At 43.4% G+C, this 27,996-nt stretch overlaps 1 protein-coding gene across 4 annotated transcripts; it reads right to left on the minus strand.

Annotated features, from left to right (window-relative positions):
- On the minus strand, positions 1-27,941 carry HMGXB4 (HMG-box containing 4). Of its 4 annotated transcripts, none has more exons than XM_090272541.1 (10): positions 23,106-23,151; positions 22,314-22,462; positions 21,985-22,063; positions 19,960-20,915; positions 8,203-8,284; positions 7,114-7,178; positions 6,080-6,185; positions 5,227-5,396; positions 931-1,053; positions 1-421 (listed from the first exon to the last, which is right to left on the minus strand). In XM_090272541.1, exons 1-10 carry the CDS (start codon positions 23,134-23,136, stop codon positions 377-379), a joined length of 1,806 nt encoding a protein of 601 aa, XP_090128667.1. In that variant the 5' UTR covers positions 23,137-23,151; the 3' UTR covers positions 1-376. The 4 variants fall into 4 exon arrangements, with proteins under 4 accessions (XP_090128667.1, XP_090128668.1, XP_090128670.1 ...); XM_090272542.1 differs by lacking the exon at positions 1-421 and adding an exon at positions 27,860-27,941 and having other exon boundaries at positions 449-1,053; positions 23,106-23,204; XM_090272544.1 differs by lacking the exons at positions 1-421; positions 23,106-23,151 and adding an exon at positions 27,860-27,940 and having other exon boundaries at positions 450-1,053.
- Positions 27,942-27,996: the final 55 nt, after the last annotated feature.

The raw sequence follows: 27,996 nt of genomic DNA on the forward strand, positions 1-27,996 counted from the left end.
AAAAAAAAAAATCACATTTTAGCTGTCCATAAAGAGATGCACTTGGCACCCAGAACAAGCCCCCAGCCCCCAAGTTACACTGATTTTTAAGGCAGATTTAACCACCACAGGAGAAAAAAGAATCCCAAGCCCATATGCATGCCAAGGTTTCCTCTTGGCTAAACCCTTGCCATTTCATAAAATTATTAAAAGCAAAGTAGTTACAGTCCTATGTATATATTTGTACATTATATATATATATATATGTATATGTATGTCTATGTATATAAAAATTTAAAACCTACACCCAGTGGCCAGTGAAGGGATCTGGAACAGTCATATATACACAAACCAGCAACGGGGTAGGATAAGGTTTCTGTCCCAGGGTTCTCCGCCGTCACAGTCCAGGCATGATGTAAGCAATGTTGTCTAGTGTGTTTGACTGCAAAACAAGGGGAAAGGTTCAGTGGAAGAGTACTAAATGTTAGTTCCCTGACACATATGCTGTTCAGGGGAGAGACGAGAGGGAAAAACCGGAGTTTGACAACTTGGGGTTGATGAAGATGGCATCCTATTGTCTGTTATGCCAGGAGTTTTTCTGCTCACTTCTCCCACTGTGCCCAGTGAAAAAGAGGCAGAAGACTCCTGCCCTTCCTTTGGGTGCAGAAGAACAAACAAGAAACACTGGGGCTGCAGTAACCCCAAGGCCTAGAACTATTCCCTCTGCAGGACTACTGAGGGGACGGCATGCTTCCTAGCTTCACTGGAAGAAAGCACGGCGTGCATTCAACAATGCAGAGTCCCGTTGCCGGGCCGGACCACGAAGGGGGCCTGTCTGCTCCGTGCCAGGAAGCCTTAGGAGCTTGCGCCTGACAAGCTCTTTACAACAGGGCCTCTCTGGCTCCCAAGGGCTCTGGCCCCCCGCATCCAAGGAAAACAAGGAAAACTCACCAAGACCTGCTTGGGACAGCCGTTCAGTTCAGGTAGTTGTGTGGTGAGACACGCCAGGGGGCCCAGCGCACAGATGATGGAGTCCAGAAGGACGGACAGACTGCCGGACACAGCCACCATACCCTGAAAGGGAGAGCATCGAGGGGGAGTCGGTTGTGACCAGTCACACTCCTGACACTGCCTCCGTGCTGTGGCTGACATCCTCACGTTCTTTAGTCTTAGGCAGTTCTAGGAAACTGGCAGCAGAAATGGAAGGTATCGGCTTTGATAACTCTGTAAGTTGTTTAAAAAGAAAACTTGTATAATACAGTCCCAGGTTTCTCTTCTATATTTCTTACCCATCTTACCCTCTCTGTGACCTTGGGTTAGTCATGAATAGTAGAAAAATGTCTTACCTACTCTGGAGAGCTGCAGGGAAGATTTGTGGAGATCAGGTATGCACAAGTATTTTTCTTATTTTTTTAAAAGATTTTATTTATTTATTTTTAGAGAGGGGAAGAGATGGAGAAAAAGATGGAGAGAAACACAGCTTGGTTGCTTCTCCGACCGGGGAACCAGCCTGCAACCCAGGCATGCGCCCTGACCGGGAATCAAACCAGCGACCTTTCGGTTCGCCGGCCAGCGCCCAACCCACTGAGCCACACCAGCCAGGGCAGAAGTATTTTTCTTATGAAGACCTCAGATATAGCTCAAATGTGACAACTGTGAGACTGCTACAGCCTTACACATTAACATTTAATATAAACATGCACATATTCCTCCACATACGTGGCTTTTGATAGCTGATGATACCACTTTTCTGAGTTGATCTGTTCTCTCTTGGAAAGAATAAAATGTGGTTCCTTTCAAATTTTAACATCTTATACAATTCCTATTGTCTGTATCTCTGTGATTCCAAGAGGGAAGAAATCAGACTGCCTGCTGCGGATGCCGCTTCCCCGAAGTGCTCGGAGCCTACGTCACCTCGGAGGCCGCAGGGCAGAGTCCGTCAGAGACTGAGCTCTGGGTCAGGACTGCTGGGGCCGGGCGCTGGCCTGCCTGCTCACCGTTTCTGTACCGGGGCGGCTGCTTCCTGTGCTGTGCCTGTAGAATAGACCACTAAGGGCATCTGTAGCACAGGTGGGACTAAGTGAGACCACAGATACAAAGTGCTTGTGCCTGGAACATGGTACGTGCTCAAAAGCACCGGTAATCATCCCCGTTACCAACATCTTCACCTCCAAAGCTGCACTTCTGGCTGCCTGCTAGGCTTCCCAAGCTTGGTGTGCTGCAATGAGAAGTAACTACCCCTCCTTTCTGCTAACATTACCACCGTCCCTACAACCGCCTCGTCTCAGGGCCTCGCCATCACCGACTCCCCCCCCCCCCCACGCCCAGTGTCTCCCGCCTCCCACTGCCTGGGGAGGCGCTATGGGAAGGGGTTAAGGGCATGGACCTTGAGCCACCAAATTCAAGCCTCTGTTTCAGCACCCAGAGGCTGAACTTCAGAGCTGGTTAATTGACCTCTCTAAGTCTCTGTTTCTTCTTTTCTCTTCTGTAAAATAGGAGGAACAAAGATTCTGCCTCACAAAGCTGCAGAGTGAATTAAATGAAAGAATTCATATAAAGCACTCTGAAGCAAAGCTGGTGGTGTATCCATTCAAAGGAAATGAGCTATTAATAATATTATTCCATCACTTTTGCCTTACTGTTAATTATAGCTAATATTTTATGTCTGACTCTCCTAATGGATTATAAGCAAACTGAGGGCAGGAACCATGTCCTGTTCCTTTTCATAGCCTCCCAATAACTACTGGTGTTTCACATACAGTAAGCTCTCAGAAAACACTTACTGGATTAATTCAGATTTTTGCTGTATCTAGACTAGCCTCTGTTACAACTTCTCCCCAGTTCCGGTCTCTTTTCACTCACAGTCTAAATACCAAACAAGAGCTCCGATTATATCCCTCCCTATGAAAAAGTCCCTGCAGTTTCTGAACACCAAAGTACACACGCTTCTGAATGCCCGGTAAGACCCTCTGTAATTTGGGCAGTACTTGCTGTTCAGCCTTCCTCCACCTTACGCATTGCATGTTCCAGTTTTTCATTATTTTAGCAGTAAAACCCATTTTCAAGTAAAACCTTATGTGGACCCCAATATATAAAAGAGCTAAAGATCTGGTTAAAGTGGGAGAGGGGTTCTTACTGGACCTCCTTTGACCCTTTTTGCAGAAGACCCCAAGGCTGAGAAACAGAGACGCGCACGGTCTTCCTGGTTCGGAAGGGCTCTCTGACATCTCCATGGGACAGACTCTTGCTCAACTGTCCTGTCAGCTCCGGGTGGACAGCACCGCCCTCTCACAGCCCCTCCAACTGCCCTTGACTCTCTCTGGTCTCGATCACCACTCTGCCCCAGCTGGCACAGAGCGACGGCACGAAGACAGGCTAGAGTGGGGCAAGCTGGGCTCGGCCACAAATCGCTGTGTGAACTTGTACTAGTCACATTTCATTAGGCTTCAGGTATTCACTTTTTATTTATTTATTTTTATCCAATTTTTAAACGAGCAGATTGTATAAAATCAATATTCCATAAAGTATAGTATATAATTTCAGATGGTATGTAGGTGAACACTAATTACTTTGATAGACATCCATTTTGATGTATATTAGGGAAAACACCAGAATATCACACTCATGATATTGAGGGTATTGTGAAAGCATGGACAGATCAGTTTTTATAAAAATATAAAGTAAGTAACAGTGTAAGTGGTACATGAAAATGTCAGAATTGTAAGGATACATGCACATGTTAAAGTCTTGGAAAAGTGGTGTGGAGGGGAAGTGGGGAATGATGGCTGATGGAAATGGGTTTTCTTTTGGGGACAATGAAGATGTTCTGGAATTAGATAGTAGAAATGGGTCCACAAGTCTATGAAGATACTAAAACCCATTAAATTCTACATTTAACATAAGTGAATTTCATGGTATGTGAATTACATCTCAATAAGATTTACATAAAAAAAGGAGACTAGAGATTCTGCAAAATTCCCTCTTTTGGTCACTTTGTATATGGAACTCATAGCAACTGCTCACAGAAGTTGGCTTCTTTTAATTTGCTAATTATGGATCTATTCTCTCTTTCCAATCAGACTACATTTCCTGATGATAGCAAATAATAAGGAAGCTATTCAGATTTTCTACTACCGTAAGGTTTTGGAATAATGCCTTGTACTTAATAAATACTTGCTAAACTAAATGGAGCTATGAGGAAAAATCTGGAATATGGTTGGTGCATAAAACAAATCATTTTAAATTCTAACTTTTTAGGAGACATAAGAATGTATAAATATGAAAAATAAGGATTTCAGAATATTTTATTCTGGAAATAGCTACATCCCTTTAAATATCAGCCTACATGAAAGTACTCTAGTTATTTTAATGTATCTAGATGAGGCTATTGCTCTAACTGCTAAATATTTGAAACTAGTTGAAGATCTTAGACACAACTTCATCTCTTGTGGCCGCTGGCATTTTATCTGTTGACTAATAATTCAACTTCCACATAGAAGCAAATGGTTTTATATTCCTACACTTATTTTCAGCTTAAAATGGCTTTAGTAGCTTAGACTGATTTCTTTACAAAATGTCCTATTAGAACCCAGTGGAAAACTGAAATACTATGCTACTGAGTTAGCCAAGGGGGTAGTACATGAGAAATTGAATATGGTAATAGAAATGAACATGACAGCTTGGCAGGTTAAGTGATTTTGAAGCTTAAAAGGACAAAGATCTCCCTAGAGCACCTTGCACTGTGTAATTCAAGTACAGTGCACAGTAATGAAGAGCTTGAGAACCTCAATTTCTCTATTTGCTACTGATTTTCAAAAAGTATAGAGGAACCCTTAATGTTCTATACATTCTAATCTGTCTGCTCAAAACCTTGCTGGAAATGTGCAGAAAAACTCCAACTGTCTTAGCAGTACAAGTGATCAAAACGCCTGTGGGATCTGTACTCAGTTTTCCACCCCCAACCCAAAAGTTACAGGATTATATGTCAATCGTATCTTAATAAAGCTGGGGGAAATATTATAGGGTATTCTAATTTCTTTTTGTGCTGTTGTTTCAATAGGATGGTATTAGTGTAAACTTTATTCCAGCTCTCTAGCTGTTTCTGTTACCACGTATCTGCCCCATCACTGCATCCTGAACACCTGGTATAATCTACACAAAGTAGCTGCTCAGTGCATATATGTGGAGTGAGTGAATGGACTGAAGGATATCAGATACTGGAGTCCTGCTGCTGACAGTGGAGCTCACCTCTGTTTCCTGCAGGCGGTGTCCGATGAGGCTGAGGGACTCCCCCAACAGCTGTAGGTGAGCAGCAACATCGATGGGCTCCGTCTCTGGGGCTTTGGCTGGCGAGGCTGGTAATAGCATGGTGGTGGGCGGGGACTTCTTTTGGGGTGACAGTACCCCTACAGAGGAAGCTGAGAACAGAGACGAAACAGAGATCAAGCTTGCTATGGCCTTGAACACCATAAAAACATCCTTCCTGACTTCTCCTGTTCATGAGCTATGCCCGGCATTAGCAAACCTATGGACAGAACTGGCCCATGACCTGTTTTTGAATGGCCTGTGAGATAAGAATAATTTTACACTTTTAAATGGTTGTAGAAAAAAACAAAGAATATGTGACAGAATATGCAAATAGGCTGGTAATGCCTGAAATATTTCCTCTCTGGTCTTTTACTGAAAACAAAAAATTTTTTTTTAAAATTCTCACCCGAGGACATGTTTACTGATTTTGGAGAGAGGGGAAGGGATAGAGAGGGGGAGAGAAACATCGATCGGTTGCCTCTCGCAGGTGCCTTGACAGGGGACCGAACCTGCAACCCAGGCATGTGCCCTGACCTGGAACGAAACCAGTGACCTTTTGGTTTATGGGACGACACTCCAACCAACTGAGCCACACCAGCCAGGGCCTTTAACAAAAACGTTTGCTGACTTCTGATTTACATTTTTTAAATGCCTTTTTCAACCTATAATGTTTACTAATAATACCTGGGTATCAAGATCTTTTAATATTGGCTGCTCTCTTAATTTCTCAGTTAGGAAACAACAGTGACAGTGCCCCAGGGAAAGGAAAAGCAGGAGAGGGCGAGGCCACTACCTTTGACTTTCATGGAAGCTTCTGAGCTGGATGCCTTTCTTTTCACAGTTGTAGCTTCTGCTTTGTTCTGTTTGTGTTGCAGGTACTGCGCTTTTTGCTTCCAAATCTGCAATCAGATCAGGGCAAAATTAAAATAAATTAAAGAGGAAAAAACAGTAGAAGGGAAAGCAGTCATGGCAGACAGAATGAAGAAAAGAACGGGAACAGTACAGGGGGCAGAGAGGGTCCACGCTTCAGTGACTGCAGCCGGGTCGTGGCAGAGGACTCAGGCATTCCTCAGCGCTAACGGTCCGACCTCAGCGCTGACTTTTAGATCTCTCTAAGGTTGAAATGTAAAATCATGGAACGAACGTCTGGCTCAGTATCATGTCCATGTGGTCTCAGTATTTCTCCTAACCTCCTGGCTGGCAATACAGAGAGTGGGACAACACTGACATAAAAAACAGAAAATAAAGATAAACTACCTGGGTTAAAAATGTTTTAGATGAGCTATACCTTAAAGCAAAGTGGTAATTCCTATTCCTAGACCGCCTTCGTATCATCCAATGGGAAAGTGACTATGATTCAGACCGGACGATGCATCACTGCCTTGCTACCGTCTTCACAGCAGGGGGCGCCATTTGGTGGTGGCTGACGGGGATGATGGCCCAGAACCTGGTTACCTGGTAACTGCAGTCCTGTGTTTATCATCTGCAGTGACTATTAAGCGGATGACTTTCCTCACTTCTCAGACCATGGCTGACTTAGTAGGTGTTTGTAGTAAAGGGAATTTTTCTTTTATCACTTTAATCACTGCCCAAATATAAAGCTATTGCAAATTAAAAGAGGTTAGAAAAGATGGCCTCCTTTGAGCTACATGTGTTCTTAGAGCAAACGGGCACCAGCTAGTGTCACTGGCCCTTTACAGAACCACCTTACATCGGCTTGTCATTCCCCCCCACTACTTCAGTATTCCTTGGTTGGGTGGGCTGTAAGGGAATCGCATTTTGGAAAGCATAAAGCAGTAAGTAATGTGTCTGTAAGAGTGTACTTACCAGTTTGTCCTTTTCTGGCAATTGCTTCCACACCTCAGCCAGTTTTTTACTAAGTTCCCCAAAATCTGGCATAAAAGAGTAAAAATCTCAATAAAATAAAGGTTTAACTATCAACCACCACCCCCCCGCCCCGCGGGCCCCCCGTCGCCGCCGCAGATTGATGCAAGCAAACACTGGAAAAGGATTTTGAAATTCAGATTGTAATAGCACAAGATTCTTTCAGAAAACCAACCCAACCCAACCCACCAGCTCTCTTGGTTCTTTTCTATAGGGAAGGGGCCGTTTTGGTGGTCAGGAGATTCGCTCAAATCCTCACGCATCCACTCTCCAGTGATTTATTCCTTAAGCACCTTGCTGGTGTTCTTTAATTTGATCCCACAATATAGGGCTTATGAGCTTAGGTTAGAGAAAATATGTGATGAAGAATTTGATAAAAGAGAGTCAGTTTTTGCTGAATTTCTGGGAGCTCGGTAGCAGAGAAGAACTTCCCCGGAGCAGCTGAGAAGCTGCCCCCGGGTCGGAGGCTGCCCTTCCGCCTGTACGGCTGGGCCACACTTCCTGCAGCATGTCCTGGCCCCTGACGGTGCTTCACGCGCGCCTCAGGATAGCCTCGATGAGAAGCTCGGGAGCTACTTCGCATCCCAGGCAAGTGCGATGTATACAAGGCGAGGCCTTGTCTAAGGTCTGGGTGGAGTATTTTTCTCACCTACTAACCTCTAATATAGAGACAGATGTGAACCATCTAATACAAGTCATTTCATAACTGCATACCCAAGGGCAGTTCAAGGAAGAAGTCAGCTGTAGAATCTTGGAAATAAAACAACTGCATGGAAATAAGCCCTGTATGTACTGGGCTTACCCAGTTTTCCATTTTGTCAGTTTCAGAGATACAAATAAAAAGCTCATCTCTTTTATGGTTAGGGTAAATTAAGGTAAAATCTAAAGTAATTTGCAGAACCAAGGGAAAAAAGTCGGATCTGGGTTCCTTTAACACTATGGGGAGAAGCTGCCTCCTGACCGGTGAATTAACCACACTGCTTCAGAGGCGCGAATGGAAAGTAAAAAACTCAAGAGCAGAAATGTTCTTACCTATGCCTGGATGGTCAGCCACAATGGTCACACGATACTCTTTACAGAACACCTGGTAGGCCGACATGTTCTTCTTTTTTGGCTGGTGCCACATAAGAACAGAACAGGGTAAGGCTTGATTAGAACACAAGTTGACTAACCCTGAATCTGTGGTCACAAGACAGGAAAGAGGCTACAGTTTGTCACCTAGGGAAGCGTTCTGAACTACTAACCCGCTTCCCCAGTGGAATAGTTGAGTTAATCCGTGTGACTTACCACTCAGAGGTGACTATCAGTTTTACTTTTAGAAGGTTAAACACACATGCTAACTTATTTTTAGATGTTTCAGACTGTTGTAGCTGCGTAATAATTGCTTGTAAAGCCCTCATTGTTCCTATATCCCATCCCATGTTATGCATTCTTTCAGAACTAAGTGCTAAGAAAGCTCTTCACCTCTCCTGGGGTGTCACTCTTCTCATCTTTGAAATCAAACAACCACACAATTTCTTTTTAAACTTTGAAAGCCAAGAGCCAAATCTATGCTATTTGGTTCCTCTGCGTTTGATTTCTAAGCTTATAATTTCCCTGATCCTGCTTTTACTATCACTTGTAGTTTATCATTATTTGATTGTCCACATTCTGATGGTCCAAGGTGAGGTAAATAAATTAACTGAAGGCAATTCTTTGGCAGTCAATGTAAGATGAACCGCTTTCACTTCAACAAACTGCCTTCTACTACTTGAACATGTTCTTCACCATATTAGGAAAATTCCAAGAGCAAAGCATGATTTTTGAGGAACAGCCAGTTCAATGAGGGATAGTTAAATCAAAATATATTATGCATTCCATTTTACAGCTATCCATAGGCAGAGGAAAAAAGTTAAGTTTTCCTACCTGAAAAGATACATTAGACAGCATCTGTCCAAACCGTTCATTTGAGGATGAGAAAAAGGAAACAGAAAACAGTGACTCACTTGGATCCTACACCTGAGCTAAATGATAAAAGCAGAGCGACTACAACGTAGGTAGCCTGGGCTAGGCCTGGGCTACGCGTTATGGGCCAAAGAAAGAAAACACGTTGCTTTCTTACAGAAGTTGCTATTCAAAAGGAAAAGATTATCTGATAAACTGAGATGTGCTCAGGATGGCTTTCCTTTAAAACCTCATCTGAAGTATTAAGTTATGATGATCAGTCCTCCATGTCCTCCCCAAAGCAGCCCTTTCTGGCCCTGCTGCTATTAGGCCACAAATGATTGGTGCTTTAAAAGTTACTGAGAACTTCTGTTTGCCAAAAACCAACCAGCAAACAACACAGTCCTGTCTCTTGACTTCGGAGTTGCGTGTTTTAAATTAAGCCTGAGCGCACTTTGCTCACCTTAGTTCTTAATGTTATTTTCATAAAATAACTACCCTCAAAGGCCAAAGACTAGTGGAGAATGGTGGCAATAAAGAAGCTTGTATGACAGCTCTGTTTAATTCCAGAAGGAATTCTGATTTTTGATGGGTGACAAATGGGGGGCGGGGGCGGGGTTGGAGGGTTGGTGAAAAAGGGGAGGGATTAAGAAGTACAAATTCCTAGTTATGAACACAGAGGATGTAAAGTGCAGCAGAAGGACTACAGGCGATAATAATACTGTAAAAACTATGTATGGTGTCAGGTGGGTCATAGACTTACCTGGGGGTTCACTTCATGAGTTACGTAAATGTCTAATCACTATGTTGTACACCTTAACTAATACAATATTGTATGTTGACTGCAATTTAAAAATTAAAAAAAAAAAGATTCTGAAACCATTTTGAGAAATGGAAACATTCTTGACAATTTTCAAAGTACGTGCTTTGAATGAGACAGCACTTCTTTGGTATAAAAATTATGGCATATTTGTTACAAATTCAGCTTCAAAAATTTTAAACGAATCTTTTTAAACAGCTTTTCCATGGGCCTGACATTTACTGGAGTGCATGATGAAAGAATAATTTGTAAAAGTCTATACACAGCCAAATCTTTCTCAACTTCAGACTCAGTCTCACTACTAAATATGAGAACAATAGAAAGAATATGTGCTTAAGAGAGTTCCCAGCTCGTTTGGTCATAGTATTAAACTTGCAAGAAGTTGTAACAATGTTTTCTCACTGCCTTCACCTGGAGCTGACGACAGGGAAATCTAGCTGCACCGGGCTGACACATTCTGTTGGCCTTCACTGTGGTGCCTTCTGAGGGCATTTTCGAGGGAAACTTCACAGTTCTCACCTTATGTGCTGACCTTAGAACCTAGCGATTGTGTGAGATCCAACTTCAGTTTGAGCACCTGAAGTTCGAAATTCAAACTTAAGGGTTAAAATTCTTCTAGGGTGTAAGACATTTCCATGTGATTCTAAGTGCAAGGCCCGTATTTCTACTCTAGACTTTCTCATGCAAGTGGAAGTATTCCAAGTGAACCACAATGGTTACATCTGGAATAACATGGACTCCCCTTTAATTTAAAACATTTTAAAAAGATTTTATTTTTAAAGAGAGGGAAGGGAACTTCGATGTGCGAGAGACACATCAATTTATCTGCCTCTCACAGGAACGGAGCCTGCAAACCAGGCACGTGCCCTGACCTTTAGCTTTGCGGACCACACCCAACCTACTGAGCCAGGCCAGTCAGGGTGTAATTTAATCAAATGTTAATACTTTGAAAACTTGGATACATTATTATTAATTGCAGCAAATAACTTGCAACATGTGCACTTACTAAGTGTGACGCAAAATGTAATTTTACAGCCAGAACATCCTTTTAAATGTTTGATGACATTTGTCACAGTATCAAGATCTTTCAAAGATCAACTTCTTACTGCTCTTTATAAAGCAGTGCTGCTTAACTAACTCTTTGGGGTCTTACAGCTCTTTGGAAATATGATGAAAATGCCTCTTCAAGCCCATCCATGACTGTAGTTTAAGAATGTGTTTTAAAAGATAAAATACAGGGGGACGTTGTTAAGACATAACTTAGGAATGTTAAAAATAAAACTTGGCTTTTTTTCTGTTGATACAGGAGCCAATCTCTTCATTCATATTAAAACTATGTAGGAGACACTTACTATAAAAGCTTTACCCATAGAAATTAATTTAAACCTCATAACAACCCCATTAGGTAGGGCCATATTACTGCCATTTTAAAGGTGAGGAAAGTGAGATCCACAGTCCTACATCTAGGGAGCGGCACGGCCACCATCTGAACTCAGACGGTCTGCCTTTGGAGCCTGCACTCTTAACTATGACATCATCTGATGTTCTTGTGGATGAACTGAATTGAGATCCCTAAATCTGATCTGGCTAAAGGAGAGGGTGTCAAAGTAGGGTTTTCACACCAAAGCTTTTATTTTAACCATTCTGAACAGAAATCTTTCTAAAATATACTCTATACTTCTGAGAGCTCTCCTAATACACCACTGAATGTAATTTAGATACTCTTTCTGTATAGTGGAAAGAGAATGTATCCTATAATCAGAAAACCTGGGTTCAAATTCCTGTCTGTGTGTGTCCTAGGCAGGTAATCTCGCTTCTTTGAGCTTATTTCTGTGAAATGGAGATGCTGTCTACACCTCATTGGGTTCCTGTGAAAATTCACTGGTATACCATAGATAAACATCTTAGTGTAGTGCTGAGAACACCCTCTAGAATAAAACCTCTATAAATATAGCTATTATTATTGTAATTTACTAATTCTTACTCAGCTCTACTCTTCTTAATTCCTGTTTGGCGTAAAGATTCGGTTCAGGTGCCAGCTCCCCCAGGAAACCTCCTCTGACACTTCCGGGCTCCCCTCCTGGCCCCGCAGCACCTGCCTCTGTGGAGGTTCGTCACCCTGGATCCTTTCCCTCACTACATCCAGAGCCGACACTATCTTATTCATCCTCGTCCACAGCACCCGGCAAGTGCCCGGCACGATGAACGGGCAGAATAAATATGTAAGAAAGAACAAATGAGTAGCAAAGACCGAGAGCTGTGTGCGTGAAAAGGCCGGTGTGCAGTTGTTTGTACACCTCATCTGATTTTGACAGCACCCCAGTCGGTGAAGGGGCTGAGCGCTACTTCGCTGTTCTACAGAGAACGGGCTCCGAGGGGTCACGTGATCGTCTCTACCCCATGTGCCTTCTCCCCAGTGTCCTTACAGCGCTCCCAGGAGCTGAAGGACACTCGCTTTACGGCATCTGCTTTTGCTCCTTAGAGATCCTGTTTTTGCTGGGTTCTTAACTGTTTTCCAAACAGGTGAGGTAAGTACAGAGTTTGCTTCCTAAAAGGTGGGTATTATATTAAAAAAGCAAAGCAAAACCAAAACCAAAACCATAGAAGCATAGTTTCCTTGCTTAATCTAATGTGAAATGAATGGTTGAAAAAAAAAAGTTTTAAAAAGATGTTATCATTTTATGCTTTTGAAGAATTTAGGATGAAAGCAACAGTAATTGTAACAACAGCTATTTACTGAGCCATGCCTTGTGCTCAGTGTGTTACACGTATCTCCTAATTTAGTCTAAATAACCTCTTTTGAAGTGAGGAAGCAATCTCCAGAGAACAAAGCTAGCAAGTAAGTAGCAGACTAGAACAAGAATCTAAGTTCGCTGACTTCGAGCCCAAGCTTTCATTATATTTCATTATGCGCTGCCTCTTTAATTTTAAAACATCAATATGTATGTCTCAACAGGACTAATCTCAGACAGCAGCACACTATATTGGTCTCCCCTGACCCAGAACCTACTTTTAGCTTTGTCAAAGATGTATTACGGTGCTGGGTAGCCATCTCTTAGTTTTAGAAAGGCACGTGGTAGAGTGGAAAGGGTACAGGCTGGGGGCTAAAGAAATCTATGTTAAAATTCTGGCTCCGTGTCTTATCTTTTCTTTTTTTCCTTTTAAATTTTATTTACTGATTTTAGAGACAGAGAGGAAAAGAGAAAGAGATTTGTTGTTCCACTTATTTATGCATTCTGGTTGCTTGTTTGTGCCCTGACCTGAGATCGAACCCGCAACCTTGGCATATCAGGACGACGCTCTAACCAACTGAGCTACCCGACCAGGGCCCTCTTCTTTTCAGCTTCTTCCTCTGCCAAATGGGGCTAATGATACCTATCAGTCAGGACTGCTATGCATGCAGAATGCCTAGGTGAGCCCGGCACATAGCAGGTACTCAATAGGTGATAGTTACTAGCTTTTTAAAAAAATCCTCACCCAAGGACATTTTTTTTTCCCATTGCTTTTTAGAGAGAGAGGAAGGAAAAGAGAGAAACATTGATGTGAGAGAGAGGCGTCAATTGGTTGCCTCCTGTACATCCTAGGACTGGGCAACGAATCTGCAGCCTAGGTGTGTGCCTTGACCGGGAATCAAATCCTCAATGTTTCAGTTATAGGATGATGCTCTAACCAACTGAGCCACACCAGCTAGGGCCGTAGTTACTAGCTTTTACCACTTACTGCTGCTGTTCTTCAACTTCAGCCCTGCCAGAGAGAGAATGTATGTGATACCAGCACAAGTCGAGTTATAGCTCAGAATTTAGCTTATTAGCAGATTGGCAACAATGCCTGGCTGTGCCAGGCACTAGGCCGCCTGGACAGCTTTAGTTTGCTTAGAGAAAATCGAACATTCTGGAAACATACAGATAATTAAAGGGCATACTTCTCTGAAGTGGCAGCACCAGAGATGTTATTTTGAGTGGTAGTAAATAGGCTTTTGTTGATTTATAAAACAAAAATGAAGGCATCTTTGACATGTTACCGTGTCCTGCTCTACATACACAAAAAGTTCCACTCCAGTGGGATGATCTTTAAGGGGAGTCATCAAGGTATTACCATGTGATTTCTCTGCTCCTCCTTAGAAAGCAGGATTCAACAAACACACACACACACACATATCCCCAAACCAATCTTAACACTGAAAATACTACCTTTCACCAGCGAGAGTGTCCAATTTCCCTTCTTTGTATCAGTCAAATTTCTCCAGCAAGAGTCCCACTCCTGCTGCCTTTGCTTCTCACTCCTTGAATTCTGCCAATCTGGCCTCCATGCTTCCCCACTGCACTTAGCAACTTGTCCTCCCCAGCACGAGACCGTCTATGCTTGGGACTGCCTGTCCCCTCCCTTCTGGGACAATGACCTCTCAGTGGTTTTCCAACACAACGCCCCCTCCCTCTGCAGTGCCCTAAGGGGAATGTTCTGCTCGGGGCCCTGTGCCCTCTCATCTACTCCCGTATTTCACTCACTGCACAGGAACACCTACCTTCTAACCCTGGTTTCAACGATCTTACTGAATTCGGGGTCTCTCATTTCCATAGCTCTCTGGAAGTTCTCCAGAGATGAGAATTATAGCAACTAACTTTTATGGAATGTTCTGTTTGGAGCACTGTGCAAAGCCAACATTCCCAAACTTTGTTGGTTCATGGTGCCTATGTGGGTTTTCACGTGGTACTTGCTTTTGATCAGAGCAATCACAGAAAACCCAGCTTTGAAAAGATACGGGTTTACTAAAAGGAATGTATGTGATAACACGATGAAACCGTAAATTACTTCAAGCCAGTAGCTCAGAAGGTACCTGAGGGATGTCAAGAACTGTTGTTTCTTTTGAAAATTTAATATATTTAAAAATATCTAATGGTGCCCCTTTGAGTTGGCTTGGTGCCCAGAGGGTCTTGCCACACTGTATGAACTCATTTGGTCCTTAAGAAGCCTGTTAGGGGGATCTATTATCACCCCCAGCTTACAGATGGAGAAGTGGTGCAACTCATACAACATCACATAGTTTGTAGGTGGTAGAGCCAGGATTGGAACCAAATGGTCTGGCTCCACAGTGCACGATTTAACTACTTAGATACGCTGAATCTCTTCATGACTGTATTGTATACTCTAAACCTAACTTCTCTTCTTTTCCCGAAGCAGCCACTCTTCTTGCTTCTCTATTTTTATCCCAGTCCTGGTCATAGAACCTAAGGCAGAAAGCATGCACACAGAGGCCTTCGGCATTTCTACCAGCTGGCCCTCCAGCCTCTGCTCACTGAAGGTTGAGGGAACACGATTCCTGAAACATTCCGTTCTGTCTCTAGGTGTACTTTGGCATAGGTCAGGTTTAAAAAGCACAGTATGTGCCCCATAAATATTTGTTGGATAAATAAATGAATACATTCAAAGTATGACTAATTCAGGTTTGGACAGTCACAATCAAATACAAGGGGGGACCCGAAAACATCTGGAATTTATTTATAAAAAATTGTATTTATTCTTACATGTTTAAGCTTCAGTCACCTTCAAAGTCCTCTCTGTTTGATGCACTACACCTATCGAGATATTTTTTCCACTGCTCAAAACAGTCTTTGAACTCTTCAATTTTGGTGCCTTTTAGTACTTCTGCCATTTTTTGTTTCACCTCTTTTGCATCGGCAAAATGTTTCCCTTTGAGGGCTTTTTTCATCCAGTGGAAACAGACAAAAAGTTGCTCGGGGCAAGATCGGGTGAATAGGGAGGGTGGGGCACGGTGGTTAAGCTGGGGTTTTTTGGGTCAAAAACTGAACACTCAGCGCTGGGTAGGCTGGTGCATTAAACCACCCATCCTGAAAAGGACAAAGGCTCAGCTATAGGAGTCTTCAAAAAAAGTTCCCTGCAGCTGGACGCAGCCTCTCCCAACGCCAGCTGGTGCATGGATTCTGATGGGTTCCTAGGACACCCACCTAACAGGAAGCCTCTACTACAAGAGCCTTCATAAAAAGGCTTTTGCCCTAAACTGTAATTCTTTTTCAGTAGCAACTGCTAGCCACATGGGGGAATGTCCCTACCCTTGAAATTATAATTTTATTTTCCAAGGTACTTAGGTTCAAAACCTTAAGGGACATCTTTATACTCATTTATGTTTCTGCCTCCCCAGACCCAAGCCCACTTGCCAGATCATGTCGGGTTTTCCTTCAGAGCCTCTCCTGAACCTGTCTCTCCAATGGTTTTTCTAGCAGGCTTTTGTTCCTGACCTTGGACTATAATAAGCTCCTGGGCTGTCTGTCTAAAGTCTCTCCTCAGTCTAAACCACCTGGTACAGCTCTGCCATTTTATTCTTAAATTATCACTTAGAGCATACCGAAACCCTGCTCATAACCCCAAGGTGCCCACTGCCTAATCCTTTTTTTGGGGATTTAAAGTTCTCTACAATTTGTTCCCCACCTGCTTTTTCAATACATGTTGTCATCTATACATTCCCTCATTTGACAAAAAAACCACAAAACGCTTACCAAGGACATAGGGGAGTTGAAGGCACCATTAGGGTGACTAAAACAGTCCCTAAGGAGTTAAGACACCTGAAAGAAGCTTGTAGTCTTTCACAGGGGAAATGGAACATGTACAAAGATAACTCCAATTAGGAGGACAGTAAGTGCAACGAGAGTGAGCGAGCGAGCGAGCCAGTGGCCGGGCAGCTCCGCTGGTTAGCGTCGTCCCCATACGCAAGGCTGTGCTCAGGGCACGTACAAGAAGCAACCAACGAATGCACAAACAAGTGAAACAACAAATACATGTGTCTGTTGGTCTGTCTCTCTCTCCCTTCTCTATCAATAAAATTTTAAAAAGTTCACTGTGACTGGAGGGTCAGATGCTTTAGAAGAGGTGGCATTTGACATGGTCCTGAAGGGAGGGCAGAGCTTCGACACGCGAGAAGGGGAAGAAGGGCACTGAAAACAGAGCGAGGGGTGGAGGGAAGAGTGTACGAGAAACAAGTTCAGTTCCCACACAGTACATGCAAAGCAGACGAGCAGCAGGTAAACCTGAAGGGGAGGGTCAGGGTGAAACCAGAGGCGATTACGAATGGCTGGCCAAGGGTTTGGACTCGGATATTTATTAATTCAACAAGCCCTAGGGATGGAGTGGAGAGCAAGACAGACAGGGTCCTTGTCTAACATAAAGCCAGGAAGCACCCACTGAAGAAAGTGAACAGAGGACGGCCACCGTCGAAGTAGGACCTAAGATCATTCTCCCTTCAAGGAGTAAGATTAATTGTACGGGGGAAGAAGCGGAAAGGAGGCCACTTATTACGTCACGTGCAGAGAGGAATGAGACCCAAGATAGTGGCAGTGGTAACGGAGGACATTGAGGTAGGGGAGTGTTTAAAGGAGGAAGAACATTAGGCCTCACACTTGAATGGAATTAGTCAGAGGAGAGCAGGGGAGAGGGAAATGCAAACATGAATCATAAAAAAAGTAAACCAGAAGGCTGGAAAAAATACATCAGAACAGTGGTTGTCTCTGGGGGTGGGATTGGGAAGGGGTAGGATCTTGATAGAGGTTGGGTCACACAGGGGTGTGCATTTATAAAACTCATCATGGTATACTTAACATTTGTGCATTATAACATATGTAAATTTTACCTAAAAGCTCTGAAAACAAATACTGAGCTTAAGTTAATGATATGCAAGCTGAAGTATTTAGGGGTGAAGTGTATGTATCTACAATTTACTCTGAAATACATGAAAAAAAAGACGGATCGATGGATGTATGACAAAGCAAATAGCAAAATACTGGGTTGGCCAAAAAGTCCGTTTTTTCCGTACGAGGGCTCTAGCAGCACTCAGTTGTCTTTAACTTCATTCAAAACAATTTTGTTAAGATTGTATTGTGACAGCTGTCATATCAGCATGTATTAGAAAAAACTTACCAAAACTGGTGAACTTTTGTGCAGCCATTTTAATACTGAAGATGGAAGATATGCAACATTTTTGGCATATTATGCTTTATTATTTCAAGAAAAGTAAAAACAACTGAAACGCAAAAAAAAGAAAAAGATTAGCGCAGTGTATGGAGAAGGTGCTGTGACTGATCGAATGTGTCAAAGGTGGTTTGTGAAGTTTCTTGGTACTATTGACATTTTAGCCACATAATTCTTTGCTGAGGGGCTGGCTTGTGCATTGGAAGGTGTTTAGCAGCACTCCTGGCTTCTCCCCACTAGAAGCCAACAGTGGGAGACAGCTGACATACTCAAAATATCCAAATCAATAGTTACTGGTGAAAATGAAAAATGTCTTTTATTGTACGGGAAAAATGTCTTTTATTTTACGGAAAAAATGTAACAGACTTTTTGACCAACCCAATATTAACTGTAGACTCTCAGTGGGTGGCATAGGGTGTTCACTATATAATTTTTTCAATGGTTTTTGTTTGAAAAATTGCATAATGAAGTGCTGAGAAAAACAACAAGCTCACAGTTTTGAGCTTGGGGTGACTGGTAGGAAATGGGGAACACAGAGGAGATAAAGGAGGAGCTGCAGGTTTGAGGGTGTGAGGTGCTCAAGTATCCAGGGAGAAAGATTTGTCAGGCAGCTAGAAACGCGGGACTGGAGTTTGGATGTTTTGCAGTGGTACTTCCTACCATCTCTCGGTCTCCCTTTTTCTTCTTCAAGCGTTCCCTGACCACCTCCCCTCCGCACTCAGCACTGCAACATTCGTTTATGACATTATCGTATAGTGCTAGAGTGGAAAGCCTCAGGTTAAACAGAATCTTATACACAATACATACTATGTCATGAAGCAACTTTCAAATAAACAAATGAATAAAACCTGATCTAGTATTTGACTATACAGTTCTATTCATTCATTCATTCCTCAACAGAGGATATTTTTTTCCCTGCTTTTAGAAATAGAGGAAGGGAGAGAGAAAAACATCGATGTGAGGGAGAGACACTGATTGGCTACCTCCTGAATGTGCGTGGACCAAGGAATCTGCAACCTGGGTATGTGCCCTGACTGGGAATCAAGCCCACACCTTTCGGTGACATGATGACACTAACCGATCCACACTGGCCAGGGCTGACTGTACAGTTCTTTATGCTCCCATGGATTCTTGGCTTCAAAGGATTTTTTCTTTTTTCTTTTCTTTTCTGAGACATATACACTTTTTAAAAAGGCACTCTTTGCAGTGGAGAAAAAAATTTGAATCTCAATTATGTACTGAAATGAACTGCCATTCCCAAATTCTTAATATATTGGCCTTTCTTTTTCAGTAACTTCTTTTGTATGTTATCATACATTTCATTTTGCAGAACTATAAACAAAGAAAGAAAATGGCTATCCTGAGGTGGCAAAACTATAATTGATTTTTTTTTTTTTTTTGCTGTTATTCTGATTTCTAGAGTTCTACAAAAATAATTTATTACTTTAGGGAAAAAACTTTATTTTTAAAAGGAAACCTTAATGACATAGTCATCAGTCCCTAAAGCACAACTACTAGGAAATTTCTCAAGTTGTGGAAAACAATTTCTCACCCTTATCTCCGCAAGTGAGCTCCCTAAGGTCAGGAACTGCTCCTGCTCACCTTTGCGCCTCTTCGCAGCTATTGCAGGACCGGGCTTGGCAAACAGCGAGCGCTCAGATGGTGACAGAACACCCAGTGACGCTGAACATACCAGAAAGTAGCCCACCCAGTTAGTGGACAGCCGTTATAGCTTACTCCATTAACTTGGCCATTATGCTAGTTTTAAAAACATGCCTGGGTTGCGGGCCAGGTCCCCAGTTGGGGGCACACGAGAGGCAACCACACAGTGATGTTTCTCTCCCTCCCTTCCCCTCTCTCTAAAAATAAATAAATAAAATCTTTTTAAAAAAACCCACGAATAATTAAGATTGCTATTTTGTTCCAGACAGACTGGCCATTAGTAATATTTTATATTTTGTGTCATTCCAAGAGATTTACCTCGCTACATTCCCAACGGTTCACCTCAGCTGTTTAATTCCACATCCACTTACTACTGTCAAGGAAGCACACTTTAAAAAATGTTTTACCTTTTCTCCTCTTTCTCTCTCTCTATCCTTTTCTTCTTTTTTCTTTTTTTTCTCACTATGTCCATCTGTATGGAGGCCAGGGAGTGGTGGGGGAGGGGCCGCTGCTCCCGTGTAGGGGATGCTGGGAGGAGGTCCAGGGGTCACTGTGACTTCTCCCACCGGGGCAGCAGAAAGTCCTGAACTTCTCTTGGACTTGGAGTGGCGCTTCTCTTTATGCTTCTCCTTGTCCTTCTTCTTTTTACTCTTCTTTGACTTCTTCTTCTTTTTGATTTCCCGGTAAGAATCATCTATCACTAACTCGCCAGCCTCCAGCTCCCCTCCAGAGGATGAGTCTGATTCTACTAGGATAGGTTCCAGCCCTGAAAGATCCAGGTTAGCACTGTGGGATTCTGGGAACTGGGAGGCATCAGACCCACAGCCTTCAGGGCCAGGAGGCGAATGTGGGTCTGAGGACGCCTTGTGCTTCTTCCGGGCTGTTTTCAGAAAGCTCTGCAACTCATGTCCTAGGAGTAAAGCACCTTGCTCGTCCCGAGCTGATTTCTTAGAGGACTTTTTCGCAGCCGCTTGCTGAGAGGGGTACTGAAAAGACTCCTCATCAACTGAGCTGCTTCCCTTCTCCTTCGGTGAGAGAATCAGTTTCATCTTTAAGCCGTCAGGCTCGCGAAGGGTCAGCGTCTCGGTGTTCACGTAGAGCGGTTTCATTTTTTTGGATCTGTGGGAACCGCCGTCCTCCAGGGATAGCTCCCCACTGCTCCCGCTCCCTTTCTTCCTGTGGTGTTCCCTTTTACTTTCCGAATGGCTTGAAGAACTAGAGGACTTTTCCCCTGTCTTTTTGGAGGGTTTGGAGCCCGTTGCCAGTGGGGAAGTGATAGCTTTCAACAGGTCCATCGCTGTATCAGCAGCTTGCGGGCTGGACTTTTTCTTTTTCTTCTGTGATGATTCCAAAGACGAAATATCTAGAAATAATGATGAGAAGTACTGTCCACGTGACAAAGAAACTTCCAAGAAGTTTCCTCTCTCGCCCCAAACACCCAACTGACATGAGGAAGAAGCTAACAGGAATGATTTAAGGGGAGACCCTTCAACTAATGATTCCTAACATTCAGAGATGATGCCCATGTGCTTCCTGGATTGGTAGACTCTGCCTCTGACCCTGGACAGTTCTCGCCACTAAAGCTGTTTTTCTTCGCTGAGTCTTCACAAGCAACCAAAGAGAGCATGCCCAGAAGAATGGGCTACAGCTGTGGGATTATGAGTCTAGCTGACCCTTGAACAACATGGGTGTGAACTGCACAGGTCCACTTATACACAGATTTTTTCTCTTGCTTATGATTTTCTTAATAACATTGTTTTTTCCTCTACATTTATTGTAAGAATAAAGCATATAATACAGATAATGTCCAAAATATGTATTGACTGTTCAAGTTATTGATAAGGCTTCCAGTCAATAAGGGGCTATTAATAGTTCAGTTTCTGGGAAGTTAAAGTTATATGTGGATCTTCGACTGTGCGCGGTCAGTGCCCCAAATCCCCATGTTGTTCAAGGGTCAGCAATTTAGATCACACTCCAAACACAGTATTGTTTGTTTCTGTGTTCAGGACAAACCCATTCTAGTAAAGAGTTAGTCTTGTCAGCTATGTGCATAATATAGCTAAGAACAGCTGGTCTGTGAGTGGATGTGCACTGGATTGAGAACTCACAGGTGTGGGCCAGAGGGCCTAGGACGATTTATGGCAAAAGGGATGCTAAATAGCAATGGGCACAAGATAAGTGGATGATTGGGGAGAGAAGGAACCTGGTACCTGGTGTATCACAAATGAAGACTGTTCTTCTATGCTGAATCCTCCAAAATACCAGCCCTCCACCTCTCTCCTCCTTCACTCTGGTTTATCGGCACTCAGAACAAGAACCACTGTCCTGTTAAATAGGCCACTGAGTCAGCAACATCTGGATCCCTTTCCCCTACCCCGACTCCAAGAACCAGTGATGTGTTTATCCCACCTGCCGCCCTTGCCCACGCTTACCTCCATAGTAGTAATCATCAGAGGAGTGCTTCCTTTTCTTCTTGTGCGTGTCCGTCCCCAAGAAATAAAGTTCACTATCCTGGAATCAAAGAGGAAGAAGAATTGACCAAGGAATAAGATGATGAGGCAAAAGCAGCTTGGAACCAGTCTTGTCTTTTGATGATTTCTGACATTGGAAAACAAAGTAAAACAGAAAATAATAAAAATAGACACAAATGATGTTCATTTTTCTTTTCAAACGTTTTTAAAGGAAACTCCGTTCTTCAAATATTAGGAAATATGATATGTGATAGTTTAAAACTTTCCTAATTCAAATGTTTAGAATTTACCTTTAACTTCTTCTTGGAAGAATTCCTGACCTGAGCAGCGATTTCTTCCTCTTCCCTTAAAAAATCTTTGTAAGAACGTTTCTTTTCTCGTTGGCTTCGGCCAGCTGCTAGTCCTATGTCCTCAAAGCTGTGGTCACCATCAAAACAATCTGAGAAGCACAGATTCGTTTGGGAAAGGAAAGAAAATGAGTCAAGTAAGTAACAACCAAATCACCACATATGTAATGCAACAGCCCCTCCATTTCCAAATTAAAATAATGTTTCAGTAAGTCCAACGGAATACAAGGCTAGATCCAAGGGGACAGGAATATTTCTCGATGACTTGGCTGTAAATACAAGAATCAAACCTATAGAGCAATGCTTCTATGCTATGCAAATTCCCAGTGTGCATCCTCAGACATGGTTTCTTAGTTGTGATTTGGCAGGCGGACACAGACTTGCAGAAGTAAGGCTGACAAGAATAAGGATTTGCGTGCTGTGCTGCTCTGTGGGAGTCCAGCATGTGATTCCTATCCCCACACTCCTGCACACTGGAGCTGGCAAGGACCACGAACGAGCGCTGCAGGGGCTCACCCCAACAGACTACCGTGTTTCAGACTCTTGTATTGGAACCCTGTCTTGGTTTTCGTTTCCACGGGCCCAGTCTGGGGATGGCGTGGAGGCTTAATAGTGCTCTGGATCATCACTTGGGAGTCCAGGCTGTTATGGCCAGTCCTGGTCTCTATATCCATGGGCTGCAAGGGTTGAAGAGGACACCCTCTTTGAAATGCTTCTCAGATTAAGGGGTCATACCTTCTTTCTTCACGGCGTCATCATAAGCCATGGCGGTCCTGCAGGGCCTTTGAGAATGAGTCAGTGTGTCCAGGCTCCTTCCCGTCTACTGGACCAGGTCTGAGAAACAAAGAAGGAAAACCTTCCTGTAATGTGAATCACTGTGGAGAAGCAACCTTCCAGACGGAAATGCGCAGTGATCCAAGGGCAGACTGGAAGGGCAGCAAGGAATAAAGGAGTGTCTTGTCACCTCCTCATTCTGTAAATATATTGGGATTGAAACTGCAGGAAGTGCACTTGGCTTAATTTGATTTGATTCATGAATTAAAGTTGTTTGGGGAAGTATATAAAATACCTCCCACATAAAAAGTATTTCAAAATGAATGAGAATTTTGGAAATGCCAACACGACTGACAACACAGAGACAGAGTAAAAGCTGACATTAAGTCAGAGGGATAGGTTCAATCACTGTTACAAATGCAGATAAAGCAGGATGCAGAGGAGGACAGATTACATCACACATCTGAGACCATAAAAGCTGATCATGTGGATTGGTAACAGCCTAAAATCCATTGTAGAGCCATTCAGACAGAAATGATAACATTACAGGGATATTAAAGATCCCTGAAGCGCATTTTTGTTATGCATTTTGTTGGGCCATATGAATTTGCTCAAATTGCAGAAATGCAAGAGTAGGTATGCTTCTTATATTATTAGTTGGCCCTATGACAGTTTTCAACACTATCAAGCCTTGTAAAGGCTAGGTGAAAATAAGAATTATCATTTGTTTACTGGTAAGGAAATATTTATGATTATTAAGAGTTTCACTAATTTGAAGAATTACCGTAGTATACATGTTCTATGTATTGTATTGAATTTGTTAATATTACTTTTTTGGCCTTCAAGCTTACACATCCATTTTGACTTGGAAGATGAATTACACTCTAACATAAATTTCTTCGAATACTTTAAGGACAGGTAACGTCACAATTCCTGCAGGAAAAGTCTTTGCAGGAAATTTAAAAATTATATAAATATACTCAAAATGTTCTCACCCAGTTAGAGAAATGCCTGAAAATTGATATGACTGGTCATTTATTAAATTTTATTTTACTTTCATTACTATAATGGGATTTAGAAATGCTGATGGACACTTGAAGGAGACACTGCCAATCCCTTCATGTAGGTATGAATAATACTGAAGTGTGTAACTTTTGTAAAAGAAAAGATGAATTTAATTAACAAGAAAAACTTTCATAAGGATCACATTTAAAATAAATGAAAGAATTGTACAAGTCAGATAAAATACAATGCACAGATATGCCTAATTTGAAAGTAGAAAGAAAAAGTTTTACCCGGAATGAGTTATAAGTAAGATTAAGAAGCATTAAAAAATAAAGTTTCTTTACTTCTCTAAGAAGTGGAATGAGGAATGAACTTGGTCAAGATCAGAGAAGCTAGAGTGAAGAAAAGAAACAAAATGAACTAAATTATTTTAAAGATAAACTGAAAACCTGCTTGCTCAAAGGCCTTTTCCTAGGAAATGAAGGGATATAGTCAGGTCTCATGAACAAATATAATGAGGCAAGATACATAATGTAGCCAGTTTTTCATGTTTAGTGTAAGCACTAAGTTTTCTCAAATAGAAATTACTGTTCTCTCCTTTCCACCCAAGTGGCACTAATGCCAAAAGCAGTAAGGGGAGGGGAATGACACAGGAAATTATATCCATTCATTTGAAAATAGCATATCATCTCGATCATCTCATTGGCACTAAAATATTGAGCTTATTAGAAACATATATAGATTCCCATTAGTTTTTATAGGCTGATAATGCCAAGAGGTACTACAACTTGAGACCTTAAGTTAAATGTGTCCCCTGCCAAATGAATTTTGGCAAAGAATGTTTTGGTAACATCAAAATTGTCAAAATAGGAATAAAGTACCTCTGAAGACAGTGTAAGAAAACAAGGACCACTTACTGGACCATGAAAAAACACTCATGGTCTCATAACTGACTGCATTGGAAAATAACAAGTGAATTTAAGAAGTTGTGAAAGGGAACAGAAAATTAGGAGCTGCCCTGGCTGGTTTGGCTCAATGGACTGGGCATCGGCCTGCAAACCAAAGGGTCAAGGGTTGGATTCCCAGGCAGGGAGCCTGCCTGGGTTGCAGGTCAGGTCCCCCTGTTGGGGGCGCGCAAGAGGCAACCACACATTGATATTTCTTTCCTTCTCTTTTTCCCTCCCTGCCCCTCTCTAAAAATAAATAAATAAATAAATAAATAAAAAGAAAGAAAATTAGGAGCTGATCCTCAAAGGCACAGGCCAACAGAGAAAGCATGTGCTGGTGTTAGCATTATCTATTAGAACTAGGCCTGTTACTGTTTAAATTTTCATAAAAACACTTTAGAGCATTTTATAAATTACAGGATTAAAAAACCTGTAAAAAAAAAATGAACGAGGCCTGAAGGCAAGTCCAATTCACCAAAAATTTGGGACAGCTTAAAAAACTAAAAATAAACACAATGGACTATGTCACACAGCCAGGGAACTGATGGACCCTGAATTTCTAGATTCTTGAAAATCAGGATATTATTGCAGCTTAGGGGTTAGTTTTGATTGCTGACTCACAGAAAAAAAGATGAAACCAGATAAAGAAGTCTCAAGCAACAGTGTGGAAGAAAGGCAGAGTTAGGGCAACATATATATAAGATCAGATGACTCCTGATATTCCTTCCGGGTCTTGAATATTATCCATGATAACTTCAGAGTTCAGGGTTAGGAAGCAGATTGTGAGGATTAATGAAAATGAAAAAATATTAGGTTTGATTTTCACATCAGAAAATAGAGGCTACAATGACATTAAGTGTTGGCAAATGTAAAACAGGTGTTAACACCCATTCTCCTGAATTCCACAATTTGGAAGTTTATAGAATTAAATGTTGTCAACTTCAAGAGGCAGGTACAATTTCACAATTCCGTTCCTCTCAGTGTGCTAAGAAATGACAACATAAGTAAAAGTTCATTATTTAATATAGTTTATGGAAGAAACCTGCCATTATAAAAAATGTGTACTTATAAAATGTGCAAATTGTTAAATGGCTCTTTTGAGACTTTTCTTCAGGATGTAAAAAAGGAGAGGCAGAGCTGCTCATCTTCTTGTAGAGAAATGTTTGCATCGTGTTCAGGCATAGCTTTCTGGATTAGCACAGTAATTAGGAAAAAAACTGAAATCCTCAATAGTACTTTGTTATTTTGAAAGTTCAAATTATAAATACTGAAAAAAAATAAATAAATAAAGTTTCGGAAGGTGATTTTTTTGGAGGTGATCTGAGCCGCCTCAGCGACCACTACCAAGCCTCTTCATCCCAGAACTTAAATATCTTGAAAGAGGGAACAAGGGAAGCCCCTGAAACCAGGCCAGAATCGGAATGGAAATCCTGAGATCCAGGTGCAGTCCAGGACGGGAGCCTCGGTGAAGACCGTTCTCTTCTTCCAGAACGCCTTTCAGGCACTTAAACTGCCCGTCAGCGCAGGAAAAGGAAGATGCGCATCCAGCTGTTGCCACTTTCTGGATTTTTGTTGTTACTTCTAGGGTATGAGCAGGCGATGCCTTCTCTTCTTCAGTCGAGATTTCCTCCAATCTCAGAACAGAGCGGCTCCGAAGTCTTGCCACTCCCTTCTCCAAGCACCCACCTAGGCAGCACTCACAGCCCCTGCCAGCTCTGGCCACTGCGGAGATGCCCGCGGCCCGGCCCGGCCCGGCCCGGCCCGGCGTGGGGACCGGATCATCGCAACGCGGTGCAATGGACCCGAGCCACGACCACCGCACAGATCGGCTGACCGCACGTTTCCCAAACGCCAGCAATACCGATTTTGACAAGCCTCCTCCCATCAACAGGCTTTACTCTGGATCCCGGTTATTTTTTGTTTGTTTGTTTGCTTGTTTTTTCTTCTGCCGAGAGGAAATAAAACCATCCACCAGCTTAACAACCATCAAGAAGGGCGTTAGACGCTTCCCCTCTTCTGCGTGATATCAAATCCGGTGAATCTACAAGTAATCGCTGCGGGGGGACGTGGGCCCTTCGGAGAGGATCCCACCACGAAGGCACGTTCAAACGGGGTCACACGCAGAGAGTACGCGCAGCACCGGGTTATTTATACAAAGAGCCCCCAGGACCACCACTGTCGCGGTCCCCACGGCACACCAATGGGACTCTCCCGACAGCTTTGCAGCAACAGCTAGTTCAACAAAGCTCTGTAAGGGGAAAGGCTCCCGTGGCCGCTCCTGCCAGCCGAGGACCCAGCCCTCCCGTCGCCGCGGTCCCAGGGCCCTTTCGCCCTGTCAGTCGCGGGGACCCCACACCCCGGGTCCTCAGTGGCACCGTGATCCCGACCCCGCTTCCCGCGTCCCAGGCGGCCTCCTGGAGCCCCGGAGGGCGGAGACGGCCCGGGCAGGGGGAGGGGCGGCCCCAGCCCGCAGGCCCCCAGGGCGGCCACACGCCCCCTCCCGGCCCCGCAGCTTTCCCGCCTTCCCCGTTTGAACAGCTCCCGCCCGCCCTCCTCCTTCGGCCCGCTCCAGCCCCTTCTCGGGGGCGGACTGCGGCCGCTACTCCAGTCCCCGGCTCGGCCCTTGGGCTAGGCCGCGACGGGCCTGGGGCGCCTCCGGGGAGGTGTCGCGGGCCCTAGGCGGTGGGTGGCAGCGGGGCGGGGCCGCTCTCCCCCCGGAGTGGGGGCCCAGCCCGGCCTCGTGGGGGCTGCGCTCGCCGCTACCTTCACTCGGATCGCCCGGATCCCGCCTCCGCGCCGCCGACCGCCGCCATCTTGGAGAAGGAGAGAAAAGCGCGAGCCGCCAGGGAGCCTCAGTCGAGCCCAGAGCGCAGACTCCGGCGCGCGAAGGGGAATCCCGC

This window comes from Furipterus horrens, unplaced genomic scaffold, assembly GCF_987537825.1.
Source record: "Furipterus horrens unplaced genomic scaffold, mFurHor1.1.pri manual_scaffold_4, whole genome shotgun sequence".
In the NCBI taxonomy this organism is placed as follows: domain Eukaryota; kingdom Metazoa; phylum Chordata; class Mammalia; order Chiroptera; family Furipteridae; genus Furipterus; species Furipterus horrens.